The 27,800-nt window shown below is 35.0% G+C and overlaps 2 protein-coding genes across 5 annotated transcripts; one reads left to right on the top strand and one right to left on the bottom strand.

Annotated features, from left to right (window-relative positions):
• Positions 1-272: 272 nt before the first annotated feature.
• Positions 273-3,859, bottom strand: Idgf4 (Imaginal disc growth factor 4). Of its 3 annotated transcripts, none has more exons than XM_078187429.1 (6): positions 3,707-3,859; positions 3,023-3,158; positions 2,680-2,933; positions 1,659-1,962; positions 1,135-1,297; positions 273-1,009 (listed from the first exon to the last, which is right to left on the bottom strand). In XM_078187429.1, exons 1-6 carry the CDS (start codon positions 3,812-3,814, stop codon positions 547-549), a joined length of 1,428 nt encoding a protein of 475 aa, XP_078043555.1. In that variant the 5' UTR covers positions 3,815-3,859; the 3' UTR covers positions 273-546. The 3 variants fall into 3 exon arrangements, with proteins under 3 accessions (XP_078043555.1, XP_078043554.1, XP_078043557.1); XM_078187428.1 differs by having other exon boundaries at positions 273-1,027; positions 3,707-3,858; XM_078187431.1 differs by lacking the exon at positions 3,707-3,859 and adding an exon at positions 3,524-3,547 and having other exon boundaries at positions 273-1,027.
• A 4,787-nt stretch (positions 3,860-8,646) lies between these two features.
• LOC144473509 (uncharacterized) lies at positions 8,647-22,355 on the top strand. 2 transcript variants are annotated; one of them, XM_078187426.1, is made up of 2 exons: positions 8,647-12,226; positions 12,453-22,355. In XM_078187426.1, exon 2 carries the CDS (start codon positions 12,622-12,624, stop codon positions 21,661-21,663), a length of 9,042 nt encoding a protein of 3,013 aa, XP_078043552.1. In that variant the 5' UTR covers positions 8,647-12,226; positions 12,453-12,621; the 3' UTR covers positions 21,664-22,355. The 2 variants fall into 2 exon arrangements, with proteins under 2 accessions (XP_078043552.1, XP_078043553.1); XM_078187427.1 differs by having other exon boundaries at positions 8,647-19,716; positions 19,822-22,355.
• Positions 22,356-27,800: the final 5,445 nt, after the last annotated feature.

The raw sequence follows: 27,800 nt of genomic DNA, 5'->3' as shown, positions 1-27,800 counted from the left end.
TGATTTCATTCAAATCAATTTATCTTGTGACGAATTACATGGAAATAAAGATAGTGAAATAACACGTTTTTATGACTGTTTTATCTTATTGGTAGTCTAACGCGTGCAACAAATTTTAATCGTAAATTTTCAATCAAACTGAAATAGTAAAGTTTACTATATTATATCATTAGAAGATATACGAAAATGTGAACTAGGTAGTAGAAGGAAACGGAATTATTGACATGGTTGCACCTTCAGATTTCCATCCAAGAGATATGAAAATAACAGCATTTGGAAAAGTATGGCTTTTATTGATCAGTATCGCTCTGTCAATAGATTCATTTGTTCCATCAAGCAACAAGATAACAAAACATTTAGTGCAAATCGCGCACATGAAACAGAATACAAAAACGAGGAAACAAACGCTCAGTTGAGCACTATAGTTTTTAATGGGAACGTCGAAAGGCTTTTAAAACCTGAGGAAAAGTGTCGAGGAATAGATAAAATGTACAGGGATCCTCTGTCGATCTTTCTCAGGATTCATCTTCAGTCTCTAATCATTCTTTACAACTTGTACTTAGCGCCTCTGATAATGGGGTATTTATCACCTGTGCAGATACCCCTGAAGTCATCCAGCGACAGGTCATAAATCGCTACACCGCCAAGACCCTTGGCTTTGGCATAAGCAGCCTTGTCCCCAGCAGTGTTAGGGTTCTCGTACCCAACCCAGATACCATCAGCGCCAGTGTTCACGTCGTAAGCTTGGAAGGCGTAGCTACCATATTTCTTGGATGGGTCGTTAACATATCTCAGACGACCAACGGCACTCTCGGTCAACCTAGTGCACACCTCTGCGTACGAGAGAAGTCCCGGTATGTTTGTATGCGGCCCCTCAGCACCTGCACCATCGGCAACGAGGGGTGGCACACCTGACACCTGGCTCTCAGATGTCAGCTTCCATGTCCTGGCGAACGTAGGGATTCCCACAACGATTTTTCCGCCTGGCGTGCCGTTGTCGAGCCAATATCTTACAGAAGAATTCATACTTTACGGATATTTTTGACTTGTAACCCGGAGCAAACAGTTTTAGTTGATCTGGATCGTTCATATTTTTTGACGCTTTATTATTTAAGAAATGACATTCAATCTCACCTAGATGTGGCGTCAAGATTGTCGTCAGGGACACGTCCGTAACTATCGTAGATGGGTGCAGGGTAGTCAGCTTCCTGGGGATTGCGTTCTGGTGTCTTTTGATCAAAAGCGAACAGATGTACGGCGTCGATGTTAGGCGCTAATAGTCTAGCGTCATAGTAAACTGAAAAAAATAATTACAAACTCATTATTATTTAATTTTTCAAAAGTCTGCCTTAATTGCCTCTCATTAAATGATTCCTGTCGTCCTAATTTTCATCTTTCGTGTACTCATGTTTTAATAAATAGTCTTATACAAAAGACTGAATGCCTACTGTTACAAATTACACTTATTTTTATAATAAATGCATAAAATTCGGAGTCTATTGATAAACCTAAGAAATAATTCATATGGACTATTTACAATTAATTTTTCAACGAAGTCACGCACATTATACGTTCAATAAGATAAGAAAACTATTAATTCTCGTACGTGACTATGGCGGCGAAACGCTTATGCGGACGCTAAGAATATCGATACTGACCACTGCTGTTCACATGGGGCAGGACAGTGATGGTTAAAGCCTTGAACTTGGGTCTGAGCTGGGCCTTCAGATCACGAACCAGAATCGTGAAACCGTCGCGGTGCTCTTGTTCCTTGTCGTCCTTGAACTTTCCATAACCGAAAGTCTTCTTGATGCCATGCCAAAACGAGCCGAGAGTGCTGCGTTGTTTCTTTACCTTGACTGGAGGGAATTGCCAGGCTAGATCAATTCCGTCGAAGTCGTAGTCGTTAAGCACTCTGTTCACAGAGTTGATGAACTTCGATCTAGCAGCTGATGTCTCTATCTGTGAACGGATAGAGTGAACTCGTTAAATTCGGCAGATAAGAATATTTTACTAGAAATTCGAGGTGGACGAGTACCCGAGATTTCGGGTTAAAATCAGGTTGGATGTTTTCTTCGGGTTTTGATTAGGACTTGAAATTTTTTAGTACCCAAAAGTGTCAGATCAGAACCAGTGCGGTCAGGTAAATTAATTAACCCCTTGCAGTATTATAACGAGTCAGACTCGTGGCAAACGTTTCGATTCAATAAATATGGCTGCCAATCATTTCTATTAAAGCGAAACATTTGAATCCCCTGTCATCGAAATTTGGGAATGAGAGTAAACGAGGATAATCAGGACACTAGAATCATCTCATGACGTCAAAGAAATAATTAAGGACAAAACAGTCGTAATCAATGTATCTCTGAAAGACGTAATAGTGCAAGAGGTTAAGCAAGGCGACGCATGCACAAGGAGTCCTGCACAGCAGTGTAGGGCTACAGGGTGAACAACCTACCAGGTGAACATTGTAATTCTGAACTACGGTGGCCTCTGTCTGATCAGAATTGTAATATTCGCCCAGTAGACACCTCACGCCGGTGTGCGTGACTCCCTCCGCATGCGTCGCTTAGGGTAGTTACTTTTTCTGACTACATTGCTCCCAACCCGATTCAACTCGAAGCTCGAGGACTTGAAGTTTCTATATGTATTTCTACAAGTATTTCTAGAAATACTTACAGCGACAAGGTATTCATGAGTCTCCTCTAGGGGATCAGCATTGCCACCGATGCTAAGGTAAACCTTCAAGTCCGGGAAGGCTTTCTTCAGCTGGGGAACAAGCCTGTAGTAGGCATAACCAGCACCAGTGTCAAGATTAGGGTTCAATGATTGAACTTCAAAGTTGTCAGAAGTGATCCCTGCAAATCCGTAGATCAGATGGGTGCAAAGGGAGAGTGCTGAACGTGCATCGTCCAACTGGAACTTTCCTGGACCTGAAACATATAAAAATTGCTGTAGACAAATCCTGAGACATGCTCTTATACCGCCGAGCCTGCAAACGTATTTTTTAAAGGATTTTTACCCTGTCTTTCAAAGGCTGTGCTGTTCCAGAAGCACACTACCTTAGTATGTTCATGGGGATCGACGCTGAGCGCCAATTGAGCAGAGAACGCCACGAAGGCGGCAAGAATTAACACCTTCATTGTCCCAGACTGATTCTGAAACAAAGCACAATATTGTGTTTATCGTGGTTTAGTGGTCACTGTTACACTTGCGCGATAGAATCTCATCTATCTAAAACTTAGGCTAGTTAGTTTATAACTACACGTGACTAATACAATTATCATAAGAAACAGATGACATGAAATTAACCCTCGCATTGCGGGCGCTGGATCCATTTTAACCCAAAGTTGTCAGTTGTAAGTCATATGTAATTATTAGCTATTAATATTGAAACTAATAAAAAGGATCAACTTCAACAACGAGATACTTAAAAATGTCCCCCATCCGAAGGTTAAAAAAAAACACTGTAGTCTTCACCAAAAGAACAAGTTTTTTTTCTTTGTTTTACAAAATGTTTTACCAAGTACTGGAACAGCTAACAAGATTATGGTTACTTTCACTGGCACTTTCAAAGTGAATTTTTGAATGATCTATAGTAATTCCTTAAAATCCCTTAGGGATGATGTATGTACAATGTCAAGGACGATGGTGTAACGGTGGCAACGAGTATACGTGTTGACACAGCGCCGTAGGCAAGTCTTACCTTTTGGAAAGGAAGAAGCAGACTGTCTGGAACAATTTCTTCGACGGGGACTTTGATACCTTGGCCTGATCTCTGTCGAGGTAGTGGGGCTTGACGATATTGCGTCATCGACGCGATCTTCTTCCAGTGGTGATTTCTCTTTATGCATGGATCCTGCTGATACCGAGGTCTAAGAACCGATGGTCAGGGGTCCGAAAAATTTCTTGGAACGAGTCTCCATTGGAACCTTGGATCTCCAACCATCTGGATAAACATCTTTTTTAAGTTTGTTCTTATTCCTGTTATTATTAGATCGGCATTAGGTCATTGATCATACTACGTAATTGTGAAGAAATGAAGAATAGTGTTTATTGACCCTATAAAATAATTGATGGATAGTCATCTTTGAATTTAGTTAAATAATTGAACTATCTATAAATGATCTACGGAAAGTAACCATCTATGAATTATTTTTAAAAATAAGTTAGAAAATAACAACCAGTTAGAACAATCACAGATTTTATTCAACTTTTGTTAACAGTCGAATTGTATCAATAGTTATTTACATAATTGGACAATATTCATTGACAAGTGAAGAAATTATTTAAAGAAATAAGTTATAAAATAAAAATCCGCGAGTGAGGTTTTTTCAAATAATTTATATTTAGTAATTTTTACTGTTCAACGATGTTGAATGAATTTTTGCAGCATGGCAGTTGCCAGTGCAGTATAGAACAAGACGCAAGTCGACGTTTGCATGCATTTTTTTTAATCTTCATTGTGATTAGAACTATGTTAGATAGAGAAATTGAAATACGAGGAACCTGGGAACACAGTTTCTATTCTGTCTTGTTTACATTAGCTATCGAACGTTTTATTCCACTTAATTATCGGAATACCAATATGTCTGTGTTAATTTGTTGAAGTCGGGACGCAACCTTTCACTCGGGTTATCACGTTTACGTATTACATCGTCATCGCGTTCACTAGTTCGTTGATTCTTGTGAAATTATTCGTTCGAATATCGTCTTATGAATTTTCTCGATCCGCTAATAATTTATTATCGTAAATGTTCATAATTTTCAGTACGAACAATTTTGGACCACAAACAGCCAAGCATAATAATTCACGATAATTCATCATAATAAATGATTTTTCTTTTATTTCGCAATAATTCGTCACAATGATTATTTTTTATGATTATTCAGGTAAAATACTTATTATTAATTTGATAACGATTGCATACAATTAACTCTATGTATTATGCACACTGAAAGTATTATTTATCTATTAAATGGAGGAAAAATGAACTGCATGTACAGTGAACGTTCGCAATCGTCTCCAGATGTCAAGAAAATTTTCCGACGATGTCTCATCGTGCCTTGTTATTGTAGTGTATCATAATTTTCACGTACCGATAAACATATAAGTATAGTATACATTAGATAGAACAAAAGCATTTATTGTTTTGCTAATTGCTTCGATTTCGTTGAAGTCGCAACGATAAATCAACAGGCATTTTCAGCATTTTTTCCTCATCGTTCGAATTTGTATATTTGTTTTCAAGTCCAATCTAAACATTTGTATTTTTGTGACGATAAGCGAAAAATAATTTCATAATGACGACGGGCCAAATATAATTTCACGAATATTTTCTATACCGTTTGAAATGCATTGACAGCAATCACTTCCGAATTATTGCGAAGCAATCTTAGTACAGATGAGATTAGCGTGATCTACTGTTTAGACTATTTATCGTAGTCAATAGATAAGACGACGCGATAAAATTCGAAGAAAATCGATGTTATAATTTATGTATTCAAGGTTTGTTTTCAAGCCGATTGCAACAGAGCGGAGACGACAATTCGACTTCCTTCATGCTCATTGAATATGATCTATATAACCAGACATGATCTCATCTTAGAACGTATCGCACAATCGTTTCCAATTACCTTGTCACGAGTCCGTCCGCGTATACTTGCTAATTCACGTGTGAAATAGCCTTCGAGATTTTGCTCGCATCCACTTTTGCCCACCTTTACCCATCACGTATGGAACATGCGAATCACCCTTCTCGTTTTGCGGGGAATGATTCATTCTATTTAGATTCCCCTTGACATTGAACGGGAACATTTGTATGTAGAGCCTGCGGTTCAAATAACATAAAAGATACTGTCTTCGCCTTCGCCTGAATGGTCCACAAAGATCAAATACCACTTGATTTTCATCACCTCCTACGTTGAACATAAAACTGTTTTATCGTGTAACAGATTATTTACTTTGCATAAAATTTCCGATTTTTGGCGTAACATAAATAATAAAATATTTACTTACAATCTTGGCGGAAGTACCGAGAAGCATACGTTAACCGCAAACAACAGACCGTGTAAAAATTCAACAGGAAAATATTCTTATGAAACTTCCCGGTAGTAATTTCGTTCTGTGAAGGTAATTTACGAAATAGATTTAGTGGACAGAGGTGTCCGCAAGTGGTAATATTGTTAACAATAGTGCTGAATACAATCATCATTTATTTTGAGTATAGAAAATATGAGATCAGTTTATATTTTGGAAAGATCGTACTATTTTATAGTATCATGATCGATGAAATTATTATTTTTGTTTTAGAAATACAAAAACACAAGTGGCGTTAACCCAAATGGTGCACAAAAGTCTTTTGACGCTTGAACTAGCTGGAACATCTTTGAGTAGGTGTCTACAAGAAGTCGAATGTTTTCAAACCGTTTCAATCGTAAATTATGCAAAGCGAGCAAGATCGGTACAGCTGATTTCACCGAACCGCCTGGAACAGTCTCGTTTTATTTGCCAATGAGTCAGTCTCACACGTACACGTTACGCAAGCATAGAACACGATACAGGACTATGGTTCTGGGAAACGATTCATTCCGCTTCTAATAGCAGATTATAACTATCGGTAGCATTGAAAAGATTGTAATAACATGCGATCAAACTGTTTAAGAGATTTATGATCCTTGGGGCCCTTGGGCAGTGGCAATTGATAACGTTCGTCTGTCTTGAACAGTATGTATTTGCGTACGTAATCTATTATATAAAAATAAGTCGGGTTTTCCTTCCTGACGCTATAACTCCAGAACGCACGAACCGATTTCCACGGTTCTGCATTCGTTGGAAAGGTCTCGGGCTCCGTGAGGTTTATAGCAACCAAAATTCTGGAAAAATTTCAACAGAAAAGCAGGAAAACAGGGAAAATCATTTTTCACATACAGCGCCATCTCTGATACATAGCATGTACTACAAACCAATATGGTTTATAAAACAAAAAAAATAACTTTTCTTCATCTTTTAATCCCCAAACGAAATGTTACAAAAAACGAAGCCATCTGGTGGCGAAACGGAGTTCGCCGGGTTTGCTAGTTGTTTATATAATAACATCGAATGAAGCTATTGCAAAATCATTATGTTTACCTAAACAGTCTTGCAATGCGAAAAGAAAGATACCCTCGATGATCCATGAAAACGTAGTTCAGCATTTTTAATTAATTTTATTTTTTTGTCATAATATTTAAAAGTTTAAGCGTCTTCTCCACTGAGAACTATATTTTGCAGTGATTTTGTTGTCACGGAAAGAGAGTGAATGGTTAAAAAATGATTAAATTTTAGAATATTAGTCTTTCCATTATACTGACGATTGTGCAGTTCTTGTATCTAGACAGAACAAAGGAAACGATACAATTTGAGAAATCAAATGTATAACACTTTCTAGGGAAAGGTAAAAATGTAAACAGTAAATGAAATTGCAAATGGTTATTACTGCGTTCACCTCAGACAGAATTATTTGCTTTATTTAAGGAACTGTACGATACCATTCCCTGTAAAAGAAAATCACTCAAATTATTACTCAAAATTATCAACAGAAGCTACGCCACATAGCGTCAATCCAGGCAAGGACAAAATGTTTAAATTACTGGCGAAATTACCGACAGTCGGTTGTAGCATATGTAGAGAAAGTAAATTTCAGTTCCAACAAAGTTTTCGAACAAACATTGTCGCAAACCCTATGGTATAATCCTTTTAGTCGTGATAAGCCTAACATTTGTCGCAAAAGAAAATATCGTACTGATAATGGAGGTAATAACCCACACCTAACACATCGACGGATTGCAACATGACCCTGTCTTCTCGTTCCTTCAACAGACATTTCAAATCAATTATCTTCTTCCTTTGGAAGTAGTAAAGCTTATTCCTTCATTCGACTGCAGCCGACGCTACGAACGTTCAATTTTTCTTGCGATTCAAAATATTACCAATACCTGAAAAAACAATTTTATTTTTTCTTTTTCCTTAAAAAATTAGAAAAAAACATACCTTATGTATACTCTGTGTATACCTTACCGTTCGCAAATATACTTCTGATGATTACGCTTCCTGAACTAGTATAAAACTCGGGATAAATCAGGATAAATTCTTTATGTAGACATTATCATTTCGCAAATTTGCTAAGTACTGTATTGAAAGCAAATTTACATATTTAACCCGTTTCTTCGCAGTCGGATGAAATATCTGGCAGTATCTATTCTATTTTGGAAAAATAGTGCACGTATCGAATATTTCTTACCCGGTTGTAGACCCGCTACGATCGCACAAAGAAACCGGGTTTCATCATCACTGTTCACGTTGATAGTAACTTTCTTCAACTGCATCTCTTAAGCTGAAAATCTGTAAAAATAAATTTCTTTTTAATTGTCATTACTGATTTTATACCTTTATGATTTAACAATATATTTCAAGAAATTTGACATCTTAAAAATGATTATTTATTTACGATCGATATCGTTCTGTATCTCTATTTTACATGCTTTCATGATTTATTTATACCATGTATTTATTTTGTTGCAACTTGTATGAACGAGTCTACTTTATGGGGATGTGGAATTTTCATTAAAAATCGCCGGCCTAAGATGTAGCCTCTTTAGCCTATACTCAAATCCGCAGCTAATGCAGCGCCTCGATCAGAAAAGACAAAAAACCTCTCAAATGGATGTCATAAATCATAACAGAGTCCCTTTAAACTATACACTATTCTCATATATGTATACGTAATCCCATTATAAAGCGTACCTGTTGATAGTCATATTGTAAAGTCATAAAGCGTACCTGTTGATATAGGGTGCATACAGTTGGTCTGAAGTATGTGTAAGAAGGCGTCAATGCGTTAAAAGTGCACTTGTCAACATAATAGTGAGATATCATTAAACGAAAGACTATAAACATTAGCTAGAAGTACATGTACCGTATGTTTTTTATTGTGTTATATGCGTGCCGTTTAGAAATTTGTATTTATAATTGATCTTTAAAATTCTCACGTATTTTTCAAACAGTACATTCATAAACTATACAGGGTGGGGCAAATAAAGTGTTACAAAGCAATATCTCCATTATCGTTAATGATACGCGAAAATGCTTGAGGAATAAATTGTTTGGTTCGAAGGGGCACATGTTGTGGTGGAAATGGTTTGTTTTTAAAGGTCATATTTTTTGAGATTTGAAGGTCGTCGATGTTTTTCCAAATGGAACTATGTATTTGTTCTTCGATGACATTATTGCCGATTTTAAGAAGAATCCAGCGACCTAAACCCATTCTAGGCCATTCTAGTCGCGCAAAGTATGAAAGTAGTTGAAAAACCGAAAAATATCGCAAGAATTACTTTCACAGAATCCACTAACCATGGTTTGATTCTACCTACCGAACATGCTCGAAATGATGTTCGTTCGTGTTTTGTTTGGTCGTTCACCTCACGCAACAACATAAACATATTAGTTAGTTACGCATTACCTTCTAATGTGAATACGTCGGATCGCGAAAATGAACGACTTTCAAGAAGCAACTTCAACTTCAATTTCAACTTCAATTTCAACTCCAATTTCAATTTCAACTTCAATTTCCAGCACCATGAACATATCAAAAGCTTCTTGAAAATCGTTCATTTTCGCGACCCGACGTATTCACATTAGAAGGTAATGCGTTACTAACTAATATGTTTTTGTTGTTGCGTGAGGTGAACAACTCAACAAAACACGAACGAACATCATTTCGAGCATATTCTGTAGGTAGAATCAAACCATGGTTAGTGGATCCTGTGAAAGTGATTCTTGCCATATTTTTCGGTTTTTCGTGTTAATCGCGGTTTGTCTTGACAATTCTCTTGAATTTTTCAAAGTTCACACGCTTGTTCATTTTAATAATTAAAGTAATCTGTGTTCCGTCCTCTACGGAACAGCGTAGCAGGTACCCGCGTCGCAATGGTCGAGGGCCTACGGTCCCCAGTTTACGGGGTTACACGGTCCCGAAGGAATTAACTGACGGACCAGGGAACACTTGGTTTCCTGCGTAAACCGTTAATCGTAAACGCGTAAAGCGATAATCGTAACTGCATGAACCGATAGAAACATAAATGTGTAAATCTATAATAGTAAACATACATGCGTAAAACGATATAAACATAAACGCGTAAAACGATATAACCATAAACGACTATCAGGGCTCGTCTAACCTGCCCAGGTAGCTCGGCAAATACAATTACCGTCAACATGCGCACACAACTTGACGTATGCACCCAGCGTCGGTGGCCCCCCCCCCCCTCTCTCTCTCTCTCCTTGCCCTTCCCTTAAGGCCCTAAGGAAACGCCTTAGGATTGGCACAGGGTGAGAGTGAGGCCAATCAAATGTATTCAAGATCGACTGGAATCTTTGAGTCCACCCCAACCGAGTCGAAGTGCGTGGCGACGCACTGAGAATCGGCAGTTACGTTTAGAACTCCGTAGAATTCATTCTGAGATCTTCGTTAATATTCAACACAATAGTCTAACTATATTGTAACACAGTTCGATAAAGATAATCGTGGTGACCTCCGCGCAACTGTAACTTCAAACTAGCGAATAAATAGTATTGTTACCCATTAACATCTATTCATTCCTACATCATTTCAACCATCTCCATCGCCATTAATTTGTCGTTGGAGGCGCAGCATCATTGGAACAACAAGGAGCTGTGCACCGCAAGAAAACTGAAAACTGGTCGTGCGGTACCACACAATCTGTTCGATTTCCGTTTGTTGTGTTAGCGTTGCGACAAAATAATCGCGTTGCAGTAGTTTACCTTCTGACTTTTCAGATATCCATGCTGCAGCTTCAACAATGGACAAGATACCAACGAATAGCTCAGATAGGCATCGCGATTCGCATTATAGCGTTGTAAAACCAACTACATATTACGGCTTATCTTTGAAGCGATTTTAAAGTTAGTGTTGCGAGAATAATCGCGTTACAGTAACTTCTTATTCGTTTTTCAGAGCCCATGCTGCAGCTGTAACCCTCCACATTGTGGCATTCGTGATTTTTCTTAGAGTCGCGAGATGAAGTAACAACGGTTGAGTTAACTTAACGATTATAAATGCGATTCGATTAGTTACTATTTTTGACAATAGTGAAACGAAATAGCTGGAGGTACCGGACTTTAGAATTTTTGTTCTGTGAGCTGGAACTACGGTCATGGACGAAGGGGTGCATCCGTTTTGGTGTTACGACATCCAGGTGAAGCGGCTAGCGTTGCGAAATTTTACCTATGCGATTGTTTTGGCGTCGCGAAAATTGACAACGCGTTGCGTTAGAGTTGCGAATTAAATAGATGCCACACTGTGAGTAACTGTTCCAAGGATCGTATCATTGTACTCGACGATTCCAAATCTACCAAATCTTTCTCTGTTCATAATACACACAGTTCGTTAATACTGACATTATAATTGACATTTAAGCACAATCTATATCATGTGAAAATAAAAATACGAAGTAGAATAGAACAAAGTTAAATTTATAATTCTTCTCTCACAGTTTGAATAAATGCATCCAATGAATTTGTGATTTACAAATCATAAAGCGTGTTATATTGCAAATGAGATATACAGAATACATACTCGATTCTCACTAAGAATATTACATTTTTGAAATATCTGTATTAGTGAGTGTAACACGAAAATGGTAATGGGGCTTCTGAATGTCACGTCCACTTCTATACGTTGTCTTTAATGCAATGTCTGTGTTCATGTATCTTACGCAGAATTTCTAGAAAATGAATTCAAATCAACCGACCTCACGTCTCTTACCTCCCGCTGATAGTACAGTTTGTAGCAATAATAAGTAGGTTGCTCCCTGTATATCACGTGATTAGTGTAGATTTATTATAGTGTGTATCGAAATACGCACTACATTATATGTATGTAGAATTCCCTCTCTAACTTAATTTTCGCCACGTGGTATGTAGGGAGCAAGTAGCCTACCACCACTAGTTCGCTGGTATCTGCGGGGGGAGAGGCGTGTGGTCGGTTGATTCGATTACATTCTTTAAAATCTAGAAACCCTAATCCTAATCTTAAGTCTGTGATAATACATTAACTGTCGGATATTACACCTACTTCGATATAGCTGCGACTGTGATTAGTATGCTTCTTAACTTCTTAACTTACTTCAACAAATTTTTTGAAAGTTTTAATATACATAATTGGAGGTAAGCAATAATGAGCATAATATAAATTTGACTATTAAAGTAGGAATTTTATTCTAAAATGACAAATAGATTATAGGAATGAAAACAAAGCAATAATTAGAATTATTTATTCATACACACACACACTGCTCACAATATTCTTTATTTTAATTTATAATGATTCCACTTTACAGTATGGTAAATATGCATAGGCCAAAATGATAATAACATTTATTGATGCCAACAGGTGCTGACAAGCAAGATACTGTGTGAAGATAACAATATATCTAGCAGATTACAACATTCGAAGGATTCAGAAAAATACACGTGAATCTAGGAAATTATAAGTTAGATAATAGAGGACTACATGAAGAAAATTTGACATAATCAGTATTAAAAATCTCAAGTTTCTCAAAATGTACTCCAGAGTAAGTGAAAGCAATGAAGATAAGCAGAGACTGAGTAATAATGAGTTATTTTCTATTGTACATAAGAAGGTGTCACAAGAACAAATTATTAAAGAAATTGAAAATTGCCTAAAAAATGCAGCTGAAATTAATGCTATAGGTACAAATGGCAAGACAGTTTTAGATATTGCATGTGATAAAAATTATGAAGATTTAGTTACATTTCTTTGTGCAATAGGTGGGAGGAGAGCATTAGATTTAGTGGATCCTAAATTTCCTGAAATTGTTGAAAGACATATTCTTTATTTAACATCAAAATCAAAGTCGCAAAAATATGTTGAAAATTTTGAAGAGCGAATTGAAAAACTTTATAAACGTTTGGATGATATTCCTGAAGTTTCAATCATTCTTAAAGTGATACAATATATAGATAATCTTGATATAGTTTTCGATTTTGATAATGAAACCATTAAGGATATTAATCCTGTTTCTTCAGAAGCTGCAAAAGGCACTACTGATTATGAAAACGGTAGAATTTACATAGCAGCAAAGATGGAAGAAAATAAACTACTAGGTATCGTAGCCCATGAGTTAACTCATCTTGCAATGTATAGTCTATATAAAAATGATTGTAATCCATTTGATAAGTTAGAAAATAATGAAAGGCAAACTTTTGAATCAATAACAGCGAATATTAAAGATTATACAAAAAATATAATGAAGAAGATAGACAGTAATAATGAAGATAGCCCACTCACAATTTTAGCAAGAGCATTTAAATATCCAGAAAGTGAGCATCAATCTGAACTAATTGTACGGATTCCACATATCCTTGCACAATATCATGATGAAGGAAGAAAATGGTTGCTTCATACAAACAAAGAAATCATATCGCTTTTTAATTACTACACCAATCAAGCAGTAGGAGGAATAGCATATCGATGTAAGAAATTCATTGGAAACAGCTTTTTAATTAAGCCAAGGAGTAATGTGCAAGTTCTTAATGAATATTTGGGAGAAATAAACAATATAATAAAATCTGGGATAAAGTTTGAAAATCCTATTGATCTTGATAACTTTCTAAAGTCAAACAAACAAGTTTTTCTTTTAAAAACAGAAAACACGTTCTTAAGTATTTTAAGTATTTATGAAAGCTTAGTAATCAAAGACAGAAATTATTCTATACGAGATAGTCTTTTTTTAAAATTCAATTCTTATATAGAAAAGCAATATATAATTAACAATGTACTCTACTCTGCAGCAGGTAAAATGCTATGCATAAGATATTCCTACAATTCAAATCAGGAAAGATTATCTGATGTTTCAAAAATTTTAAATACACTTTTAGAACGAAAATCAGATAAAAAGATTATATTCATAATATTAGAAAGTAAAACAGAGGAATTTAATGAAATCAAAAGAGTGTTTAACAACAGATGTTATAAAGAAGTAACAGACCACAAGTTCACATTAAATGATCTAACTGAAGAATCACAGCAGAAGCTGTTGGAACGAGAAATAATATTGCAAGACGAAAATATTAGTTTAAACAAATTATTAGATAATTTTGATGAAAATATAAAACGAATGATTGGTGCAGAAACTTTAGTTCAACTTATTACTGATAAAAAAATTAAGATTGGTAGTAAGCCAGCAGGATCGAATGGTTTAGAAGGAGCACATTCTGAGTTGTTTGAAGAAGTTAATATGGAAACATTCGTTGATAAATTATTAGAAGAAGAATCGAGTAATATTTACATTATTAGTGGATTGCCTGGTTCAAACAAAAAGGACACGTTTATTAAATATCTAAGTAGCCACATAGAAAAATCAAAAATTGATAGTATCAAAAAAACTCGAATAAAAATATTGTACCATCAAAATATTAAAAGAACTATTAATCAAAGAATACAACTAACTGATGATCAATTAAAAAAAAGAGACTTTAAGCAAATATGCCAAAGCAATTCGGAAAGCAAGATTTATTGGATTAATTTAGAAAATGAAAGTGATGTACATAAATTTAAATTAATACAAATGTATAATCCTGACTTTTACCTGGAAGGGAAAAGATTTAATAACGAAGTAGTTATTGAGAAAAATATAAAAGAATATTTAGCAAGTGCTAAACTTTCTGAAATATTTATTTTTATTGGAAAAAATAGAAAGCAAGTTACAAGCTGGTTTCAATTTACCAATGATCAATTACAATTTAAAGAAAATTGTAAACACAATAAGATTAAATTTTTAACATATCACGACGATCGAGAAGGTATTTTTCTAGAATTAGTTAAAGAAAATGAAGCTGAAACAGTTCATTTGCTTCATTTTAAACAAGATCAAGACCAGCTTATTTGGTGTAAAACCTATGGTTCATTAGAGAATTTAAGCAAATATAGAGCTGAAGATTATAGAAATGCCAAACCTTTAATAGGAGAAGATGATTTAATTAAAGAAATTAAAGATAAAAAAGTGGTAATCATATCTGGTAATCCAGGAATGGGCAAAAGTACTGTATTGACTAAATTATATGAGTTAAAATATGCATTACAATCTGATTCAGAAGAGTCAATAATTAAGACACATTGGCTTATTAGAGTAAATCTCAAAGATCATTTACAAGCAATAAGAGACATTGATTTTAATAACAATAATCTAGAAACAGAAATAAAAATAATAGACCTTTTATTACAAGTTGATAAAAGCCTAAGTGATCATTGTGCAAGAAGTTTATTAAGTATGGCATTGCTAAAGGAAAATTTTGCAAGACCTTTATTAATAGTATTTGATGGATTTGATGAAATATTGGATAAAGTAGATAGGAATAAAATTGTTTCTTTATTGAAACATTTGAAAGATAAAACTAAGGCCAAATTTTGGATTTCTACTCGTCTGCAATATGTGCGAACTTTAGAAGGTAAACTATCAACGTTTGCTATAAAGCTCGAGTCAATGGATAAGGAAATGATAAGCAGATCTATTAAAAAATATTTAAGTAATCATCTAAGTTTACTTTTAAATAAGGGGGAGTTTATAAAAATTTTCAGTAAAAGTGAAGAAGGAATAGAAAATGAGAAAATACAGTTGTTTACTGCAGTATTTTTATATAAGATGCAAGAAGTATTTAAAGGTGATATATCTAAGTTTATTGGCACTCCATTACAGCTCTATTTAATGTTAGAAGGATTTGAAAAATATTGTAAAAAATGGATAAAAGATGATAATGATAAAATCCCAGACTTTAGTTATTTAGGTAATGACATATGGGAAATATATGAAAGGTATATTAATAGAAAGTATGAAACTTATTTACAAAACACGGATGTCAAACAAAAATTTAAACAGAAACAAGAACAAGTAAATTTCTACAGTGATCAAAGAGATCCAGATAAATCTTTAATGTTAAAATCAGCAATAAGTAAATCTTTAGAAATATTTAAAAATATATTCATTCATCCCACCTGCAGAGAATACTTTGTTGCCAAAGGCATTATAAAATGGCTAGATAAATGCAACAAAGACAGTGAGTATCAACTAATGGACTCAGAAGGTCAGGAATATTTATTAAGGGAAGTTTTACTCAAATCAGATTTTCAAACTACCCGTGCATTTATAAATATGAAACTCTTAAAAAAAAAAATGGAAAATATACAATTGCAAGAAGAATATTATGATCAAAATATTTTGCTTATAGCAGCTAAGGAAAATAATGTAGGCATTGCAAGATTTGTGTTACATCATTTTGAAGGTGCAGATGTTAACACTCATGACTATATAGGTAAATCAATTTTGCAAAGTGCAGTTGAATCTAGTAACTCGGAGATGGTTAAATTTCTGCTGAAGGAAGGTGCCACGGTTAATGCTAAAGCCAAAAACAGCATGACAATATTGCACAGTGCTATTGGATCTTGTAACTTGCATATGGTTAAATTTCTTATAGAGCAAGGTGCAGATGTTAATGCTAAAATTGAGGATGGCAGAACAGTTTTGCATAATGCAGCTATGTCTGGTAATTTGGAGATTCTTAAATTTCTGATAGAGCAAGATGCAGATCTAACTGCAAGAGATGTGGATGATAGAACAGTTTTGCATAGTGCTGCTGGATCTGGTGACTTGGAAATTGTTAAATTTCTGGTACAGAAAGATGCAGATGTTAATGTTAAGGACTGGTATGGTGAAACAGTTTTACATATTGCTGCCAGATATGGTAATATGGAGATGGTTAAATTTCTGGTGAATGAAGGGGCCAAGGTTAATGATAAAGCCAAGAATGGCATGACAATCTTGCACAGTGCTGCTGGCTCTGGTAAATTGGAGATGGTTAAATTTTTGATAAAAGAAGGAGCCAAAGTTAATGCTAAAGCTATGTGTGGCACCACAGTTTTGCACAAGGCTGCTGGCTCTGGTAACTTGGAGACTATTAAATTTTTGGTGGAGAAAGATGCTGATGTTAATGCTAAAGACTGGGATGGCTACACAGTTTTACATACCGCTGCTGGATCTGGTAATTTGGAGTTGGTTAAATTTTTGGTAAATGAAGGGGCGAATGTTAATGCTAAAGCCGAGAATGGCACAACAATTCTGCATAGAGCTGCTGAAACTGGTAACCTGGAGATGATTCAATATCTGGTACAGGAAGGTGTAGACGCTAAGGCTAAAGCAATGGATGGGAACACAGTTTTGCATAATGCAGCCAGATCTGGTACCTTGGAGATGGTTAATTTCCTGGTGAAACAAGTAGGTAAAGTCAATGCTAATGCCAAAAATGGTATGACAGTTCTACACATAGCTGCAGAATTTCGTAACATGAAGATTCTTAAGTTTCTGGTAGCAAAAGGAGCAGATGTAAATGCTAAAGTCAGGGGTGGTCGAACAGTTTTACATACTGCTGCTGGATCTGGTAATTTGGAAATAGTTAAATTCCTGGTGAATGAAGGGGCCAAGGTCGATGCTCAAACTGATGATGCAGTATCAGTTTTGCACAGTGCTGTTGAATCTGGTCACTTGAAGATGGTCAAATTTCTAGTAAATGAAGGGGCTAAAGTTAATGCCAATGACAAGTATGGCATAACTATTCTACACAAAGCTGCAGAATCTGGTAACCTGGAGATGGTTAAGTTTTTGCTAAAGAAAGGGGCAAAGATTAATGACGCAACTAATGATAAAAGATCAGTTTTGCATATTGCTGTTGGCTGTGGTAACTTGGAAATGGTTAGGTTTCTGGTAAATGAAGGGGCAACAGTTAATGCAAAAACTTATAATAGAAGATCAGTTTTAAACGATGCTGCTGCATCTGGTCATATGGAGATGGTTAAATTTCTAGTGGAGGAGGGGGCTAAGGTTAATTGCAAAACTAAGGATGGCATGACAATTTTGCACAAAGCTGCAGAATCTGGTAACCTGGAGATGGTTAAGTTTCTGGTAAAGAAAGGGGCAAAGATTAATGAGGCAACTAATGATAAAAGATCAGTTTTGCATATTGCTGTTGGCTGTGGTAATTTGGAAATCGTTAAGTTTCTGGTAAATGAAGGAGCAATGATTAATGCAGAAACTAATAATAAAAGATCAATTTTGCACAATGCTGCTGCATCTGGTCACTTGAAGATGGTAAAATATCTGGTAAAGCAAGGGTCCAATGTTAATGCTAAAGACAATGATAGTATGACAATTTTACACAGTGCAGCTAAATCTGGTCACATGGAGATGGTTAAGTTGCTGGTAAAGGAAGGAGCTAAAATTAATACCAAAGCAAAGAGTGGTATGACTATTTTACACAGTGCTGCTGGCTGTGGTAATTTGGAAATGGTTAAGTTTCTGGTAAAGGAAGGTGCAGATGTTAATGCTCAACATCCATGGTGTGAGACAGTTTTGCAAAGCGCTATTAGATCTGGTAACTCGAAGGTGGTTAAATTTCTCGTAAAAGAAGGTGCAAATATTAATGCAACGGACGAGTTTAATATGAAAGTTTTGCACAGTGCTGTTGCATATCGCAACATGGACATTGTTAAGTTTCTTGTAACAAAAGGTGCAGATGTAAATGAGAAAGAAAGATGTGGCATGACATTGTTGCATAGAGCTGTTCAAACTGATAATTTGGATATGGTTAAATTTCTGGTAGAGAAAGGTGCTGATGTTAATGCAAAGGATTGGAATGACAAGACTGTTCTGCGCTTTGCTGTTAAACTTGGTAATTTGGATATAATTGAATATTTGGTAGAGAGAGGAGCAAATGTTAATGCTAAAGATGAGGATGGTAAAACAATTTTACAAATTGCTGCTAGATATTGTAATTTGGAGACTGTTAAATTTCTGATCAAAGAAGGTGCAGACATTAATGCAAAAGCAGAGAATGGCAAGACAGTTTTGAACACTGCTGCTGCATTTGATAAATGGGAGATGGTTAAGTATCTGGTGGTAGAAGGTTTAGATATTAATGTTGACAATGAAACTATCATGTTAGTATTGCACAGACTTATTAAATCTGGAAACTTGGATATGCTTAAATTTTTGGTAAAAGAAGGAGCCAATGTGAATGCTAAAAGCAAGGATGGCGTGACAATTTTGCACACTGCTGTTGCATATGGTAATTTGGAGACAGTTAAATTTTTGATAAACGAGAGAGCAGATCTTAATGCTGAAGATGAGGATGGTAGGGCAGTTTTGCATAATGCTGTTGGATCTGGTAAATTGGACATAGTTAAATTTTTGCTACAGAAAGGTGCAGATATTAATGCTGAAACTAAGGATGACAAGACAGTTTTACACTTTGCTGTTGCATTTGGTAACCAGGAGATGATAAAATTTCTAGTAAAGGAAGGTGTAGATGTTAATGCTGCAGACGCGAATGGAATAACAGTTTTGCACAATCTTGCTGCATTTGGTAATTTTGAGATGGTTAAGTTTGTAGTAAAACGAGGTGCAGATGTTAATGCTCAAACCAATAAGGAAAGAACAGTGTTGCACAGTGCTGTTGGATCTGGTCACTTAGAAATGGTTAAATTTTTGGTTAAGAAAGGAGCCAGGATTAATGTTGAAACCAAAGATGGCCCAACAATTTTGCACAGTTGCGCTAGATCTGGTAACTTGGAGATGGTAAAATTTCTGGTAAGGGAAGGAGCTAATGTTAATCCCACTGTTAAGCACGGCATGTCAGTTTTGCACAGTGCTGCTGGATCTGGCAGTGTAGAAACAGTAAAATTTCTGATAAAGGAAGGTGCTGATGTTAATGGTCAACATACGTTGCGCGAAGCAGTTTTGCATTGCGCTGCTGGATTTGGTAATTTGGAGATGGTACAATCACTGGTAAACGATGGCGTGGATGCAAATGTTAAAGATGACAATGGCAAGACAGTTTTGCACAGCGCCGCTGGTTCTGGTAATTTAGAGATGGTTAAATTTCTGATTGAAGAAGGTGCAGATGTTAATGCTAAAGACAGGGACGGTATGACAGTTGTTCGCATAGCTGCTGCATCTGGTAACTGCGAATTAGTTAAATTTCTAACAGAAAAAGTTGCTTATATCGATGCCGAAGCAAAGATTGACAAGATAGTTTTTCAAAGTGCTGATAGATTAGCAAATTTAGACAAGGGAGGTGTAAACGTTAATATTCAACATTCGTTCTGCCAAACAGATTTGCACAATGCCGCTAGATCTGGTAACATAGACATGGTTAAATTTCTGATAGAAGAGGGCGTAAATGTTAATGCTAAAGACGAGAATGGCAGGACAATTTTGCAAAGTGCTGCTAGATCCGGTAACTTGGAGATAATTCGACATCTGATAGCGGAAGGTGCAGATATCAATGATAAAGACGAAGATGGACTGACAGTTTTGAGCATTGCTGTTGCATTTGGTAACTGGACCACTGCCAAATTTCTCATAGAGAAAGGTGCGGATGTTAAAGCTAAAGCTAAGGATGGCAAAACAGTTTTACACGTCGCTGCTGCAGTTGGTAACTGGGAGATGGTCGAATTGCTGGTAGAGGCAGGTGCAGAGGTTAATGCTAAGGATCATAGTGGTATGAGAGTTTTGCATAGTGTTGCCAAATCTGGTGACTTGGCGATGGTTAAATTTCTGGTACAGGTAGGAGCCACAGTTAATGCTAAAACCGAAAATGGCATAACAATCTTGCACAGTGCTGTTGGATCTGCTCACTTGGAAGTGGTTAAATTTCTATTAGACAAAGGTGCAGATGTTAATGCTGTATCTAAGTCTGGCAAAACAATTCTGCACAGTGCAGCTAGAGCTGATAACTTGGAGATAATTAAGTATCTGTTAATAGATGGGGCCAAGATTAATACCCAAACAAATGATGGAAGATCTGTTTTACAAAGTGCTGCTTTATTTGGTAACTGGGAAATTGTTAAATATCTGGTAAAGCAAGGTGAAGATGTTAAAACTAAAGACGCGAATGGTATGACAGTTCTGCATATTGTTGCTGCATTTGGTAACTTAGAGATGGTTAAATTTCTGGTAAAGGAAGGTGCAGATGTTAATGCTGAGAGCAATGATACAAGATCAATTTTGCACAATGCTGCTGGCTTTGGTCATTTGAAGATGGTTAGATATCTGGTGGAAGCTGGTGTAAATATCAATGCTAAAGACGTGGATGGCAGAAGTGTATTGCTTTGTGCTGTTATATCTAAAAACATGGAGATAGTTAAATTTTTATTAAGGGAAAATGCAGATGTTAATGCTAAAGACTGGGATGGCTACACAGTTTTACATACTGCTGCTAGATCCGGTCATTTGGACATGGTTCAATTACTGGTAAAGGAAGGTGCCGAGATTAATGCTAAAGCGAATGGTGGCATGACAATTTTGCACAGTGCTGCTGGATTGGGCAACTTGGAGGTGGTTAAATTTCTGGTAGAAGAAGGTGCAGATGTTAATGCTAAAGACGAGAATGGTATGACAGTTCTGCATATTGCTAATAGATGTGGTAACTTAGTGGTAGTAAAATTTTTAGTGGAGAATGGTGCAGTTGTTGATGTTAAAGATGATGATGGTAAAACAGTTTTGTACACGACTGATGTATGTGGCAATGTTTAAATCGAGGTACAAAAAAACTTTTAAGGCAAAAATATTTCTAAAATTTATTTTAGTAAGTCGCCTTTGTAGCAAATGAATAATAAAGTATCTAAAACTAGCCCTAGATTTAAAAGCCTTATATTTCTATATTAAAAAAAGTCATTAAAATTTTTGAAATATAATATGTTATATCTTGCGAGTACCGCTACAATCGTATAATAACAACGGCACTTATCATTAAAATGATAATAATAATGTAAAATATAATTTTTGGCTTTTAAATTATAAAACGCACCGTAATGCAAAGGAGGTATACGTAATACTCGATTCTCAGTAAGTAGCTTAAATTTTTTAAATATCTGTAACGATGAGTATGACACGGAAATGGCAATGGTGCTTATGTTCCTACGCCTTATCGAAATACCATTTTTGAAATCTGAACTACTTTATCAGCAGCGCTACATTAATCGTCGCTGGAAGTTAATATTATAAAATTGTGCATAATAACAACGTATCGGCGATAAACCTGTACGGTCAAGGCTTCGGATCACAAAACTTATAAAGGTTAACGGTTTTGTACAACAGAATCACTGTTTTAAATCACTTGTTAGATGCGTGCAGATTTTATAGGTGCGCGGAAACAATTGACTTTACAATAAAATAAAATTAACTATAATTTGTACACTTTCTAAAACATGTACTATTTAGATATACTACATTTTTTCTTTCAGATACTTCTGCACATACTAAGATTCTTTGAAGAATAAATCAGAAGTAGCCTAGACACTTGAATTCAATTCTAGTTAATTATCTCTTTATTTGGTACGTTCTGTAGGCAAAAATAAAATTATCTATCATTAGTGTTTTGTTCACTTTTAGCTTATCGTATTTGGAAAATTCTTTGAAAAACGTATCTATATTTTTGCAGATGATTTTTCTGCCCGTAAAAGTGTCGTTAAACACAGGCTTGTTTGATCATGGAAATGAGACGATACTTTCGCGAGAGTATTTGCTGGAAAGGCTCGCTTTCCTTAAAATTAATTTTAAATGAAATTTCAGCTTCCCAAAAATTTCGTCAAATATTTTGCCGAACGATTTCTATAGTAATATTTTGTCGTAAGCCAATTAATGAAATGATTGCAAAGGTTACACCGGCTCGACACATACAAACGGTACACTTTGGACGTGAATAAATCTGAAAATTGATAACCGAGCGCGCACGTTGACATTATCTGCCGGCTCCGTATAATGTTGCTCGCGGATAAAAGTGAAACTGATTTCAACATTCGACCGGTTTATTATTTCCAATTCAAAACGCGGGATAATGTTTTCCAACGATGATATACAACGGCAAATCAATGACGACGTAAATCACAGCTTGTCTCTCGCTCGGCGAACAGTGTTCTCGAATGAAAATAAACTTCAAAACCATGATCATCATTATTATTAACATATAATCTAATTTCTAGTGACACTGAAAATATCAGGAAACAATCGATCTAAATAGCAAAACACATTTGTGCACGTAAAACGTTAATAAAATTTATTAACAGCGAAAAATAGTGTAAAGAGAGTTTCGAAATAGAATTTTGATGATTGTACATTTTTTGAGATATGCAAAAATTATTTTCACTTTTTGAAAAGTACTTGTTTCTTGATTATGTCAGGTGTAGCGATCACGATGCAAATGGGATAAGTCGATGTTTTGACGTGATTTTGAATTCCTTTTCAAAGGAAATTATTCGTTTGTAAAGTGGACTCTATAAGCTTCAATTTGAGTCTTCGATAAATCAAAAATTCCTATGGGAGTATATTTTAAAATCGTTTCAAAGTAACCCCTCTTTAGTATTTTTTCTTGAAACACTTTTTAGGTTTTCTTTCAATTGTTTGTGATGATTTCTTGATTTCATTAAAACTGAGAAAACTCTATTTCAAAATAGACTTCTTAATCTTTACATTATTCAATTTTACGAAATGATTTCGCGATTATTGTTTAGAATAATCCTACCTTATATTAAAGTTCATACTTCCAACTTTAATCTAAGTCAAATTGTGTTTAAAAACTTCCATGGAAAACAATTTAAAATCTACTATAAAGCATTCTTTTAAAATCACGTAATTTTTCTTCGTGCTAGCTATTAGGATTGTTCAATTTTTCAAAATTGTCTCATCATTACTTTTTAATCTAACCTACCCTATTTTAAAGTTGACACTTCCTGTTTTAATTTAGGCCTCCAAAAGTTCAAAAAATCCTTCAGTAATACATCTCAAAATTGACCGATCGCGTAGTCATGTAATTTTTGAAAAGTAATAGTTCATGAATTTGAAAAGAAACTGTCTTGAATTTTCTAAACTATACTACCATATAATTAGCAATTACGGTCGACGTGTTGTTATCAGAAAGGATTATCTTGGAGTGTCGTATGAAGTGTCTTGCACTTGTCTTAAATCGTTTTATCCGGCAACAAACCAGTTTTCTATAGAAAATCACCGTTTTCATTATACTAACTTAGCATTAATTTTATCAATTTATCTTCATTTTGACAAAAGGGATCAAGAAACTTCTGTTAAAATGTTTATTTGACAATTTTTTCGAGATGGTTAAAAGGATCCATTTTTAAATTTTTAATGTGACACCATATTTACTAAAGAAATCAAAAGATTTTTTTTTCAAATCTTGATTTAAAATCATTTATAAATTAGATTTCGGGGTTCCGTGTATTTAAGCTATATGTAAAAATTGTAAAGTACAAGAGAACATTTCTATGTAAATAATAAAACACAATCAGTCGTGTATCAGAAAGCAGAACAGGATGGAAAAATTTACGTGTTTAAGTGATCTTTGAAAGGCTTGTTATACAATATTGGAATGAATATTCAGTTTCATAACATCTAAAATGATATGTAAAATGAGCGACGTCTTTGTCAGATGTCATCCTTGTATGTTTTCTATACAATTAATATTCTAACTGGAGAGAGAGAGAGAGAGATGTTTCTGTCAATTTAGTGTGTAAGTTGGAGATTACTTAATGATTAGCGGTCCTATTTACTTAGTGCAATACTTGTAACTAGGCTACCGGATTTAATGCATGTTGCTTTGTGCGTTAAAAGTCAAATATAAGTAATAAATTCTATAATATAGTTTCTGACTAGTAATACAAAATCTTAGTTGTAGAAAAAACTATTAGATGTTTCTACTAGACAAACTTCGGTCAACTTTTAATAAATTAGATAATTCGCTAAATTTCGATATTAAAATCGATATTAAATATAGAGATATTTAAGATTTTAGAAGAATTTAGGAGTCTTGTTAGATCATTTTCAATTTATTGGATATATTTAAAAAGGAAGTATATCTAACCACGGACTTCTTATAACGATGCATGTAATCTAGAAAATATATAATACTTACGTAATATACATACAACTGTTCTGGAAGAAGTAAAACATATCTAATAATTAGCATTTATAAAATATATGAAACTTATATAATTCATATATAAGTTATGCACAATACGTTATATGTAATATATAAATGCAATATATAAAACTTGTATAATACGTAAAATTTATGAAATACATAATGCTTACGTATAACATAAATGCATCAACTAGATGCAGTGTATCTAATCTAATGCATCTAATATAATACTTAAAGCAATACACAAAAATCATTTGATACATAAAACTTATCAAAAATATATAACTCATAAAATTCGTATAATCTATAAAATATATCAAAATTCATGGCTATATAATACTTATAACAATAAATAAGTGTTATGTAATACGTAAAAATGATAAAATATATAAAGTTTAGGTAAGTACATATAATAATATCTTGTAACAATACATGAGAACGTCGAAAAAACAATTTCGAATCTAAATAAAATGGAAGATAAGAAAATTAGTTATACGCATGTTCCCGTGACGTCGTCGCCGAAGCAGACGCTTGACCCCAGCCCGGCATTGACCATTTCACAGCAGCCTAATTTCCATTTATTACGCAATTGATGCAATTAGATACGTCAATCAGTGGGATAATGGGCTGGACAAGATAGACACTCTCTGACAATGAGGAGTTAATCCGACTTAAAATGCCGGCACGACGAAAACACGACGGCAGAGCGCGACGCACTCTTCGGTGAATCTCGGCTGGAATCTAACACTGTCTACAACCGTTCACCGAAAGAACCGATTCAAAAATAATCGTCTACTAATTTTCCGACATACTTATTACTATCTTCCTATATTAGTACACATGGATCCGTGTGCAATATCATTGCAACCTTAACCTAATCGAATGTAATAAATATGGACCGAGGATTTTCTGCATGTATGCCAAAATTAAGTAGTTCCAATTTAAAGTAATATAATGATTAAAAGAATTAAGAGATGTTAATGCATTATTTTTAATCTATCGAAATTATTCAAGGAAGAAAGAACTTGCTATTTAATTTCCTTTCTTTTTCCTTTTCATATACATATAAAATTACAAATTTTTCAAGTTATATTTTTGTTTAATGGAGTTTGGAAAATGCTATCTCTACTAGAATGAATAAAGTACCTCACAGTTTAACAGAATATGCCTAATTTGACGTTTGAAAAGTAATAAATTACGCCTGCCTCTAGCACTTAGAAATGTTTCGATTTTTTTATGAAGTAAAACTGTCTAGACGGTCGTGGGTCAAAAGGTTATCTAAGGCCCTCCGTTAAATTCTGTGGGCTATAGAGTGTTCTAGTTCAATTCTATACAGACAAATCACCGAGCTAATCACTCGCAAAACATTCAACAGAAATTTGATACTACTTTCGCATCGTTCGAGGCACTTTTGGTTTGCAAGACGCCGACTTTCGCGACTGAAAATCGCAAACCAATATTAGCTGAAACGAAACATATCAAACTTCGATCAAATATCACATGTTTATGGTTGTAAACTGCTTAGCTGAGAGCATCTTTGAGAATTCCCTGCAAAATTCTAGCACATTGAAATCGCGTTAAATGTGCAAGCGTGTTCTAGACAAACGTTTTAAGTTCAGCTAACCCTTCGCCGTCCGCCATTTTGACGCCACCGGGAGGCACGACGAGATCGTTGAAATAGAGCGTTAGTAATAATCGTAACGGTGGTTAGACACGCAGATTGCGAACGTAACATCTTTTTCAGTGCGCAAGTGTTACATAAAATAAATGAACGCTGACAACTACGAGGCTTGAATCTCTTTCTCGAAGATTGGATCAGCTATGTTTGCTTTTACGAACGTTTGAACGTGTAGATTTTTGCTCAGAGATGATTTTTCCTCGATAACTAATTTTGCTCAGCAACTGTGTTTGCTCGCACAAAAAGAATCGATCTTATGATCTTGACGATCGCTGATGCAACGTACGCAGCAGTTATTGAAATGGCCTTCGCGAGAATGCGATGGCTTTTCAAAAACGTTTGCTCGTGGTTCGTCGGATTGACGTTGATTCTTGGAAACGTATGTTCGCCGAAATAATTCATGACTAGGCTGCAAATTTAGGTAATAACTGCTTATTTCCATCACACTTTTTTCCTTAAGAATAAATTATTTCTCTTTCCGTATTGCGTAAATTATATCACTTTCTGATGTTTATGGGATGTGATCTACATATTGTTGTCGAAAATGCATTTCGTAAGTCTACAGATTATTGACCATATCAATGTAAATTATATAACTGTAGATTAAAGTACAGAGTCAGATCGTATAACGGTAAAATTATAATAGTTGAAGTCCAAACGGAAAATTATAAAGCAAATAAAAATTTTTTCATTTTGTTGGATTTTAGGCTTGAAAAGTTAAAGGTAAATTATATGCATACGTTGAATTAAATAACGAAAATTGTCAGAAAATCTAATATAGATTCGATAGAGAATGATCGAATGTGTAATGATATTAATCGAGAGGAATTCACGTGGACTAGAGAAGCCATTAAAGCAAAGGTAAAAAACAAACCTCCCAGCGCGTGTATTCTAAATATTCATGAGCGCGACACACGCAACATCGTCACGCTCGCGGCTGTCTTGAATGATTAGGCGAGCGAGACGTAAAAAAAGAGTCGGTGAATATTCACGTTGCAGGCGTCGGAAGTATGTCGCCACGAAAAGTTTTCTTTGATACGTTATGTGGAGCTTAAATAA

The sequence above is a fragment of the Augochlora pura genome, chromosome 7 (assembly GCF_028453695.1).
Source record: "Augochlora pura isolate Apur16 chromosome 7, APUR_v2.2.1, whole genome shotgun sequence".
Classification (NCBI taxonomy): Eukaryota; Metazoa; Arthropoda; class Insecta; order Hymenoptera; family Halictidae; genus Augochlora; species Augochlora pura.
This window is presented reverse-complemented; position numbering and strand designations above follow the sequence as displayed.

Excerpts from the sequence above, each read along its gene's own strand:
- Idgf4 (XM_078187428.1), bottom strand. The coding sequence starts at position 3,814 with ATGACGCAATATCGTCAAGCCCCACTACCTCGACAGAGATCAGGCCAA. Across the intron at positions 1,298-1,658 it reads GCCCCATGTGAACAGCAGTG|TTTACTATGACGCTAGACTA; the intron begins GTCAGTATCGAT and ends TATTTTTTTCAG. Across the intron at positions 1,028-1,134 it reads AATCTTGACGCCACATCTAG|TATGAATTCTTCTGTAAGAT; the intron begins GTGAGATTGAAT and ends ATATCCGTAAAG.
- LOC144473509 (XM_078187426.1), top strand. The coding sequence starts at position 12,622 with ATGTACTCCAGAGTAAGTGAAAGCAATGAAGATAAGCAGAGACTGAGT.